Source organism: Fukomys damarensis, unplaced genomic scaffold (genome assembly GCF_012274545.1).
Source record: "Fukomys damarensis isolate Sample0158 unplaced genomic scaffold, DMR_v1.0_HiC HiC_scaffold_33, whole genome shotgun sequence".
Taxonomy (NCBI): domain Eukaryota; kingdom Metazoa; phylum Chordata; class Mammalia; order Rodentia; family Bathyergidae; genus Fukomys; species Fukomys damarensis.
In genome coordinates, this window is record NW_022900945.1 from 50339669 (window position 1) to 50351313 (window position 11645).

Below are 11645 nucleotides of genomic sequence, written 5' to 3' on the forward strand. Positions count from 1 at the left end.
CTATTTCTAGCTTCTTTTTGTTCAGGCTGTTGTCCTTGAGTTGTGTTTGCACAGCGAGAAGTCCCAGAACAGCTGCTCAGAGAGCGATGAGAAGGAGAATCCCCGAAGGCAGGTCCACGGGCCTTTATAAGTGTCCATCTTAGGAAAATGAATTGCAGAGCGATCAAAGAGGAATCTTGATTCCTGCACTGGACATCAGACATGCTCCAGGCTGCTCTGGGAGTGACAGTTCCTTTTGGGATGCGCGGAAGTTATCAGCCAGTTTGCCAAAGAGTATGCATTGCAGCCCGGGTGCTGGTGCGGAGAGCAGCAAGCTCCACTGCAAAGCAGACCCTTTTCAGTGAGAATTAGTGGTGAGTAGTTTATTTCTTCATCATCACAAAGGAAAAACTTCTTCCAACGTTACGATATGCCTGCTACTCCTCAAGAATGTTTTATGGAATATTATGCATATTTGCATCACCTTTTTGATGGTATCTTTTAGTGACATATTCTCAGGGTGTGTGTGAATTTCTGCAAAAGTTCTTACAGAATCAGAGTGGAAAGCACTTCAGAGATTATCTACTCCAGGACCTGAGGCATGCCTAAATTATCTCAGATAATGCGAGCAAGGCGTTTATTCAGAGTAAATAAGACATAACGATATGTGCTAACCTTCTGCTTTGCAGACAAGACCAAGAAGACCAGAGCAGAAAACAGCAAAGGGCCATATTTCCATGATTCACTCCAGCGTGACGGTCGCTGCTCAAAAGTAGTGGTTGAAATAAATAAAACAACTGAATTTAGGTGTAGAAACACACTCTGTCACCAGCGACAGGTTCTCATCTTTATGTTATAACACATAGAACCTTGGAGTGAGTGTTGCAAACAATGTGTTAAGTGTCATAAAGTCTGAAGCTTCTCAGTGATTTCCTTCACCCACAGTCCTTTTACTAAAAACAAGATCATACATTGGAGTTATTCATAAATAATCCAACTCTCAAAACTTTGCCTTTGAGATGATGGGAAGGAAGGAAGCGCAGTTGGTGGCCTCAGCTGGGAACAGTAAGAAGGTCACACAGTCTTCAGGGCCATCACTGCTCCTAGACAGGGAAGACACTAAGCCCCTGGCCACGGGGCCAAGATGTTCATTTAGATCCCCAGAGGCTTTTGCTCTTCTCACATCTTTAAGGTATTTGCACCAAAACCACTGACTAAAAATATTTTCAGACTACTCAAAGCTCCTTTTTCACCATTTGGGGCTCAAACAATGCTGTCTGTAGAAAGATCTTTTGTGACTCCTACTTCTATGGCTGTTCTTTGTGGCCTTTTTTCCATCATCGGGCATTCACTGAGTTTTCATTAACAGAGGGCTCCATGCTAGTTTTACCACAGGTTGAAAGGCCAAGACCGGGACCTCAAGAAGCAGGTGTTGGAGATGGAAGCAGGGGTTTTCATGTCCCGTTCCTAGAAGTGTTCAACAGAGGCCATCCAACCAAAAGTAAGCAAAGAGCTGTGCTAAGTGGCCTTTTTTCCATCATCGGGCATTCACTGAGTTTTCATTAACAGAGGGCTCCATGCTAGTTTTACCACAGGTTGAAAGGCCAAGACCGGGACCTCAAGAAGCAGGTGTTGGAGATGGAAGCAGGGGTTTTCATGTCCCGTTCCTAGAAGTGTTCAACAGAGGCCATCCAACCAAAAGTAAGCAAAGAGCTGTGCTAACACAATAAAATGGGAAAAGTACTTAAGTCACCTAAAAATTATGTAGGTCTGGTTCCAACCATATATGGAAATGAAAATCAAATTGAAAAATGCCTCCTGCTTTTATCTCTTCCTTAACTTATTTTTTAAAAATTAAAGTATATTTTATATTCAATAATATGCAGAAGTCTTGAGAGGACAAGTGGATAATTTTAAAATACATATACAAAATCAAGGTACAGACCATTTACATCACTCTAGAAAATAAGAAGATGTGGCTGAGATTCCTGCCTTGTAGTGCATTTTCTCTTTATATTATATTGTAAGCTCTTTGAGGCACAGAAATCAAGTCTTACTCTCCTTTGAGTTTTTTCCTAACGTGAGCATAGGGATACATCTACCCTTCCAGTGGGACTGAATTAGTTTGAATCCAAACTAGCCACCACCAGGACAAGATGGTTGGAAAATGTTGCCAGGAAATGAAAATGTCACAGTTTGAAGAAAGTTATAATTTTACTCATCGTAAGAGTTAGGAAGTAGCCTTCCCTTTCTATTTCACATCAGGAAAAACACAGGTGAGATATAGGGGCTGAAAGAAATCTTAAATGCTACAGTGGATTTGAATACAGGATGAAGGCCTTTTCTTGGTGAACTTGTGAAGGAAGGGCTTTTAACCTATGAATTATGGGTGAGTAGTCCTCTGTCTATTAGACAGGAACACCCTAGACTCCACTAAAGCCTGGTCCTCGGGACCAGCAGCATTGCAGTCACACACAGCCAGGGGTGTACAGGTTCATTGAAGTTTGAGAAGCACAGGTCTGCCCGGGACCTCTGACTCTTCTATCTGGGCCCAGGCAGTTACATGACAGGGCAGTGTAGGAGTACTAATCTGGAGCAGGTTAAAGTAGCTCAGGCTACATAGCAGAGCTCTGCGGCAGTAAAGTAACTTTCTCACGAGCACCTGAAACCATTTATATTTTCTTTTGATAAATTTATCTTATGTGTGTGTGTGTTATGTTAAGTAGATCAGCAATTTACTGGGCAACATGAAAATCATATTTAAAAGTGTAATCATTGTTTTGTGTTAATGAAATCAAATGTGAATTGATGTTTCCCTAATGTGCTGCAAGGGTTTTCACAATCACACCAGTTTCCATAATTTACTTTATGTCTGTTTAGTTTTCTTGAAGGAAAGAAACCCCTTCAGGCTAGAGAAAGAAACATTTCATTTATTGCCAAAGCCAAAAAACAAAATCTATGTAAAGACTGCTAGGCTTATTTATTTTTGAGTTGATTTATATTTAGTTTTAAAATTATTTATGTTTATCTTTGGGACCAAATTTCTATTGAAATTTAAATACTTTAAGCTCCTTCAGGCCTTAAGATTTGGAATTTTTAATGAAAGCTATGTTAGCCTATTAATCATGCATGAATTCTTAGAACAAATGATAAGAGAGCGCGGGGATCTTCAGTGACAAGAAGTATCACTGTGAAGAATAATTACCTGACAGACTTTGTGTCTCAATTTCTTTCTCTGCAAAATGGGGATAGCAGGTTGTCTGACAGGTTGTGTAAATCAAATGGGTTCATACGTGCATGTAAAAATCCTAGATGCAATACATGTAAAGCTTGGAACATTTGGGGCATTTAATAAGTGTTAGCTATTGTTATCTATTCAATACTGAATTTGCAAAATGCAGGTTGAAGTCAGAGAAGTGAAAACAGATGTTTTCAAAGCACCTCACACAGTTTGGTTGGCTAGGTTACACAAAACTCAATTTAGTCTTTAAAAAAAACTTACGTGTATTAAACTACATTAAAGAAGCAATTTTACACTGATTTTAGCCAAAATCCCAAAAAGCGATAAACGCAAGTACTTTTAAAGCCAGACATTCATGTGCATTGGACAACCCTAAGAAAACTCGCCTTCAAATTATTTTTTCTATAAAATACACCTCATATGATTTTGGAGAAAATGGTCATTGTTATACAACAGAGGGTATACTGGTGAGGTTGCCTGACTCCTATGCAGTAGCATGTAAAGTCTAAGAGGAAAATGTATATTGTGTCTGAAAAAGCCCTGCGTAAGTATTGATTGTTAATGATGAGTTTGATGAGGAGAACCATAATGATGAGAAATCAACTTAGTTATCCTATTCTGACAAAAGAAACTTGTGAGAAAGTCACGGATAAGAACAGTCGATTGGACATCTGGCCTCATCCCATGCCACTGGCCCACAATAAATTAGATTAGTCAGTCACACCAAGAATACACTTGTAGGTAGATACAGATATAGAGATAGTTTTTTAAGTGTCCTGTAAAGATGTTCTTTGGGAGCTTACTTCAACTAATATGCAGATTCCCAGCTTCAATCCCAAGTTGATTTATTGTAAATCCATGTTGATAAGTAAGGTGCTTATTACTTAGGAAAATTACTTCAAGAAGGCAATGCCTACTGCTAACATTGAAAGAGTGCTAAGAGTTTTCCAGTCCCCTCAGGGTGAATCTTCACTGTATTCCTTATAAACATTGAGGATCCTAAGAGCCTAATCTTAACCTTTTTCCACTCATTCTGCTTAATCTTCTTGATGGATATCAGTGTACCCATTGCTACATAAGTCACCTTTATGACAATGATTGCCAAATCCATAGCTGTGGTTTTATCTCTTCTCTGGAGGGCATTTCTATGTCGATATCCCTTAGCTACCGAACATTCAGCATTTCACTCAAATGTATCCTCCTGCAAATCCTACCACACTTGGCTTGTTTAGTTAGAGATCCCACTAGGCAGCCAGCCTGACCAAACTGATTCCGTGTCTTCCCTAAATCTTCCCCACTGATGGACTTGAAAGTAACCCAAACTTGTCTCCTCTGTGATTGCTACAGAGATTTTCTCCAAGCTCCAAAAGAGTACATCTTCCGTTACAGGCCATTACCTTTTTTATGTTGCTTAGCACTGAAATCTTGGACTAAGCAAAGCTGCTTGGCCTGAGGCATAGGAACTATAAGGGACTTTGGGCACAAGTTTCAGAACTATCTGACCTCTCCTGTCTGCATTGCAATTGCATGAAAGATTTCATGAATGGGTTTACGGCATTATCTCTATCTGTACGTCTTGCAGCTCCTCAAAACTGATGATTTTCCAGAAGCCAGGCAGTCTGTATCCCTCCAGATATCCCCTGTTTTCAGTCTGTCTCCACCTAAGTCAAGTGGTCCACTATTATTGATCCTCTGCAACCATTCCTGCCCTCTTTCACACCCAACTCTGGCTACAGGAAGATAGGTGAGCTCTCTGATGGCCCAAGAAGGAGGGAGAGTATTTTATGAACTTCCTAGTGCAGAAGCGCTCACATAGATTTGCTCTCAAAAAGACATTATCCGGAAAGGCAGGCTTGGCACAGATTCACATAGCCCAGTCCTGGGCCTCAGAGGCCGGTCCCTTGCCACATCCTCTGGGGTAGCTAATGAGGTTGTGCTTGAAGTGAAAATTCACCAATCTACTCAGGATTAGTCTTCTAGAGCTAGAATTGGTCCACTGTCTCTTTGCAACCAAGCAGGAATCTCCATGAACAGTAGATATACTTACTGAGATTAGCCAAAACTCAGATTCCTGCCATCTTCTCTCCTCTAGTAGTGATGCAGCTCTCACAGAAGTTCACCAGTGTCTAAGAGACTTCAGGGTCCTTTATTCTATAGTAATGAGGACCACACAAGTCCTTCGATCTTGCTTGGCCTCAGAGGGACAAATTCATGCTATTTTCTTTCTGATTGCCTAAAATGCCAACTTGCCATCTCATTACCTATGGAGCAGTGTTCTCTAACATGACCCCCTCCAATACACACACACACACACACACACACACACACTCACAGTGATACACATATATCCATTGTGAGGATAGCTCTGCATCTGTGGCCAAGATCTCATGTGCTCACCAATTACATTCAGTCTTCCTAGATAGCAGGTAGGAAATAGCTTGACATAATTTATAAGTGTGATAGGTATGGAACTCCAATTGTTGTAGAGATATGCAAAATATGGGAAAAGTACTTAAGTTTTAGTCACCTAAAAGTTATGTAGGTCTGGTTCCAACCATATATGGAAATAAAAATCAAATTGAAAAATGTCTCCTGCTTTTATCTCTTCCTTAACTTATTTTTTAAAAATTAAAGTATATTTTACATTCAATAATATGCAGAAGTCTTGAGAGGATAAGTGGATAATTTTAAAATACATATACAAAATCAAGGTACAGACCATTTACATCACTCTAGAAAATTTCACACATTTTCCCAATTAATGCCGCTTGTATGCCCTAGAAAAAAGCACTATTGTCACTTGAGCAACACAATTTATTTTTGCTTATTTTTGAATTTCAATTAAAAGAAACACATCACGTTTTATTTTATGTCTGGCTTTTTTCACCCAACAATTTTTTCAAATATTTCAAGTATTTAATATTTTAGGAATTTATGTTTTTAACTATAAGTGTATTATTCTACTAAGTGATATATCATTGTTTCTTAACTCTTCTTTTCATATCCGCAGTATTTCAGCTATTGTGAATTCGCTTACAAATTTGTGTGTGTGTGTGTGTGTGTGTGTGTGTTTTGTCAGCCTGGATTCACTTTGAGAATATTCTAGGAGTGGAATTGTTGTCATAGAATAACTGTATTAAATTTATTGCAAATTGCCAAATAATTTTCAATAATGAATGCATAGTCTTGAAATTTCAGCTTGAAGATTTGTAGAGTTAGAAAACATGTTGCTTCCATCCTTAAAATCAGCAAAAAAAGCAGAATATGAAAATTAGTGACTTTTCTTGAACTTAGAGGCAATTGAGATTTCACTGCAAACAATTAAACTGAAATCTTAGAAGATATAGGCAATGAAAAATATTCATATACTTTTTAAAAACATAAGCAGAAGACACTGGATGCCATATAAGCTGATAGACAGAATAATATTAAAATATAAAGGAATTAAGGAATTATTGCTAAAGTAATAATAATAGACTAAACACTTTCATTTAAGCAGAAAGATAAAAATTGTAAGAAAGGTTTTAAAATACTAGAAATAAAAATTCATTAACGGAAAAGAAAAATACCTTTAAAAGACTCACCAGTAAATCAAATAGACTGAAAAAGCATTGGTAAATATAAGGCAAGGACAATACACACTATCCAAATTAAAACAAAGGGCCTAAAAGAATTTTTAAAAAATAGTGTACAAGAAATGTGATACAGGATCAAACTGTCTTCTAGGATTCCAGGAGGAGAGAAATCAATACAGCAAAGCAATATTTGAACAAGTAACAGCTGAAGACTTTCCAAAAACTACAAGAGATCCTGAAGTACAGAGAACACTAAGCAGGATTAATAAAAAGCATATTATGTTCAAGTTGATATAAATTTAAAACATGAAAATGTTGAACACAAATGAAGAAAAAACATAACTGACAGAGTACCACAAATAAGAAACACGACACATTTCCTGTCAGAACTTATGAAAGCAAGAAGACATTGGTGTGGCTTCTTTAAGGTGCTGAATAACAACAGAAAAATCTGTTGTGGGCCGAGATAAAATCTAAAGGGAAATTTAAAAATATTCTGAGTTGAATCAAAATAAGAAAAAAGATATCAAAAGTTATAGACCACAGCTGAAGCAGGATTAATAAAATATTTAGAGCTTTCTGTGATTAGCAAAGTGTATATCTAAAGCCAGTAACCTATATTTCTATCTCAAGGATGAGAAATGAGTCTGTTAAATCCAAAGAAAGCAAAAGAAAAGGAATAATAAACACTAGAGGAGGAATCAATGAAATTGAAAAAATAGTGAACAATCAATGAAAATTATTGGGTTCTTTCCAAAGAGCAATAAGATTAATAAACATCTAGCCAGGTTGACTGAGAACAAAGGGTAAATGACAAATGATAAAATATCAGGAATGAAAGCAGAGGTGTGAACACTGACACATCTATCCTCCTAAACTCAACAACAACAAAAACCCCACTTTCTTAAAAGACACCCAAACACACTGAAGAGCAAGGAAGGCCCTGAATTCAATTCCCAGCACCAACAAAGTAACCAACGAAAGACTACCAGTAAAGAAAGGATGAAAGGGAACTTTCTCATTTGATTTTAAGGCATTGAGATAGACACCGTTTATATCAGAACCCAAAGACCAAACAGTATTAGAGACCAACTCAGTTTCCCACTGTTGAAGTAATAAGCAGCAGATTTGGGATTTAACCTCATCTATCTGGTGCAGGAGCCATTGTTTGTACTATAACACTTTGCCTCCAAGGTTGAAAAAGAAGTCAAAATTTGAGTTCACAGTAACAGTTCAGAGAAATGTATGAGTAACTTAGTAGAAAATGGGCAATTGTATCAATTATCTCTTCAGAGATCTTAATCTTTGCTAAGGTTAAATCTTAGACTGCTAAAGTTTACCTTAATGAAGAAAACTAAGTATATATGATGAGCTAAAATTTTTGCCCATTTTATAAACTGAAAAGGTACAAATTCCTACTGCAAAAACGAGATTAATTTCTTTAAAAGTATGCTGACTGAAATTTTTATTCTGAGGACATAATCAGACTTTGTCACAGATCTTAAGTGTGAGAAGTTTTACTTCACTGTTTGTAATAGCAAAAGGGACAGAAGCGATGTAAATGTTCACTCAAAATGCTGTTAAATTTCCCTTTGTTATAGAATACAATGCAATTTGGGGGACTTGTGCTTCTGATTCATCGAATCTATGAAAGGTATCAATATTTATATATATGGAAAAACAGTCAGAAAGTATTATACGGAAAGTTTCTACCAATTTTGTGGATGGTTCTATTGTTCTTCACATCTTTCTACATTTCCTTAGTTTTTTTTTTTTATCAATTACTTACTCTGAAAATAAGATGAACAAAAAGAATTTAGTGCAGTGGAGGACAGTGTTTTAAGGAAGTTACTGCACGTCTTGAAAGATACAGGGCTTAGTAGCTTCTTCGAGGTTTAGATCACGTATCCCCTTTTATGAAACCGCAATCACGAATAATCTGTGAGAAGATTATACGCAACACTGTTCAATTTAGCTCTGTAGGTTTCCAAACCCACGTAAGGGAGTCCTTAATGTGTTCTCACTGTGCTTTCTTTCTTTCTATTTCGTAGCTGTGACACCATTTGAAATGAGCAATCAGACATATGTCACCGAATTCATCTTCCTGGGATTTTCAAATCACTCCAACTTGCAGGGCGTCTTCTTCCTGGTTTTCCTGGTCATTTACCTGACGACTCTCCTGGGCAATGTGCTCATAATAATGGCCACAAGAGTCAGCCCAGCTCTCCACACACCAATGTATTATTTCCTCAGCAACCTGAGCTTCTTGGACATCTGCTACACATCTACCACCATCCCAGTCATGCTGGTGAACTTCTTCCGGGAGAAGAAGACCATCTCCTATGAAGGCTGCCTTTCTCAGATCTTTTTCTTTGTGACATGTGCTGGGGTGGAATGTGTCTTGCTGGCCGCCATGGCTTATGATCGCTATGTGGCCATTTGCTGCCCTCTTCAATATCCAGTACTCATGAGTGTGAAGGTCTGTGTTTGCCTGGTCACTGGGTCCTGGCTATGTGGGCTGGTGAATTCTGTGACACACACAGGGCTGGCAGCCACACTCACTCTATGTGGGCCCAACGAGATCAGCCACTTTCTCTGTGACATCCCACTGCTCCTGAAGCTGTCCTGCTCAGACACTTCTGTCAATGAGTCTGTGCTCCATGTGGCCAGTGCCACCATTGGCCTGAGCCCCTGCCTGTTTACTGCCGGGTCCTACGTACTCATCATCTCGGCCATCCTTAGGATCCCTTCTGCTCAAGGCAGGAGCAAGGCCTTCTCCACCTGTGCCTCCCACCTGACCGTGGTGGTGATCTACTTTGGAACAGCCAACTTCAATTATGTCAGGCCCAGTGAAGGGTATTCTCTGGACATGGACATCCTGGTCTCTGTTCTCTTCTGTGTGGTGACCCCCATGTTGAACCCCATCATCTACAGCCTGCGAAATAAGGAGGTCAAGGGTGCCTTAAGGAAGTTGGGTAGAGTGTTTGTATTCCCTGACAATATCAGTGTCTAGAGCAGTAGTCAACTGGAGTATATACCCACCTGAGAAACTCTCCAAGAATATTTCAATACAGTTAGTTTAACAGCGCATTTCTCTTTCTGGATCGTCTTTTGCTATGTACTAGTTCCTCTAACTGATCCTTCCAGGAACTCTTCACTCTTCCTTTTTAACATTGCCCTTTTCCCATGTTGTATAGTATGGGATCAGATTTTGTGTTGGTTTTAGCACCATCTCTATCCTTCTACATTTTCCCCACATTACAGGGGCATTCTTATATCTCAGACCTCCTTGCCCGTAGAGTTCTGTTTTAGACTTTGCCAATAAGAGTCATATGTAACATATTAGAAGAAACTTGGAATCATGACAAATCTGTTTTTCAGTTCGAGAAGAAAGAAAAAGAAGAAAATTTCTCCTGGGTCTCATAGCAGCAACAACAGACTAGAGCTGCAGTGAGAGAAGTAGACTCCTGGGGTGACAGCAGTTGATGCATCCAGTCTCATATAGTAGCTATTCCTGATCCAGACTTAATGTCACAGAAGTATTACCTGGGTATTTATGGGGAGACTGGAGGTTTCCATGTAGAAAATAGTGTTAATCTTTTTTTTTTCTCTTTCCTATTCTAGCCTTCCCAACAACTTCGTAATTTATTTCTGGCATTGAATTCCTCTATGTCAAAATACACAGCTCTTTAAAATTTCTGCTATGAATGCTAACACATCATTTTCCATCCAGTTGTGCTAGGAAAGAGATCCTCAAAAGTGGGTTTGGCTATCTGATGCAATGCGTTTGAATGTGTTAATAACATTATGTTCAATGGAAAACAGGAAATCTGGTAGTTCAGGGTGCACAATTACTAAACAAATGCTTAAAATTATCAACAGTCAATGGACAAAATAAAATGCCCATTGACACTCAAGCTTTGGAACACCTTAAACCTTCATAGTGGGAATGAGCATCAATGCATAGTTAAAAGAGGACTATTACTGACTGCAGTTGAAAGGTTATAGGAAGAAAGTGAAGTTAGCCATCAAATTCCTCACTCAAGTCAAGGGCAAATAACGAGAAAATATTTTGTTTCTTGAAATTGAAAAAGGTGACTATCAAAACAAAAAAATCCAATTCTCTGAATTGTAGAATCACAAAGTAAATTATAAAACCACAATTTCTCCAGGTCTCTTATGTGTCAATTAGGGCATTACCTGGGGAATGAGTGGAAACTTGTTAATTAGAATGAAGAAAAAAATCAGTGGATTTGAACAAATCTTAGAACCTTAAATCCTCAAATCTCCATTAACTTTTCTCACCATAAAAGCAGCCCCACCTCTCCTAACTGAGACCAGCTTTCCTTAAATTAGACTCCACGATGACCTCACCTGAGGCAATATTCTTATAAATAAAGCTAATCCTCTTAAGATCCACATCTACCATTCCTCATTACTGCCAGACTCTAAATTGTGGTCCAGTTCCAGAATACCATAATAGTATAGCCCACAAGATTATAACATTTAAACCAAAATAAAGTTTCAATATTTTACTAATACTTACTGAAAGAATCCTTGAGAATATGTATAATAATGGACTCTTAGGATGCTAGACCAAAGAGGACAAGACATATTGCTAAATCATCTTGAATATATTCTTATGGATGTACTTTTCAGAAATGGTAGTGCAAGGTGTTATACTGAAAAGTGTGGAGCATCTCTAATGGTTTTGTTGTTGTTTGCTTTTGTTTGTTTTGAATAGTTGGTTGAAACCTAGATTCAAGGTACAAAAAGTTCAATAAAGATGAGATGTCTGGTGTATCTCTGGAATAATATAGAGGAGAAAATCAAAAGGTCTAGGGAGGCCA

General features: G+C 38.3%; 1 protein-coding gene across 1 annotated transcript; it reads left to right on the forward strand.

Moving 5' to 3' along the window:
• The first annotated feature begins 1556 nt into the window (after positions 1-1556).
• On the forward strand, positions 1557-9808 carry LOC104861647 (olfactory receptor 5V1). The gene is made up of 2 exons (XM_010623157.2): positions 1557-1680; positions 8847-9808. Exons 1-2 carry the CDS (start codon positions 1557-1559, stop codon positions 9806-9808), a joined length of 1086 nt encoding a protein of 361 aa, XP_010621459.2.
• Positions 9809-11645: the final 1837 nt, after the last annotated feature.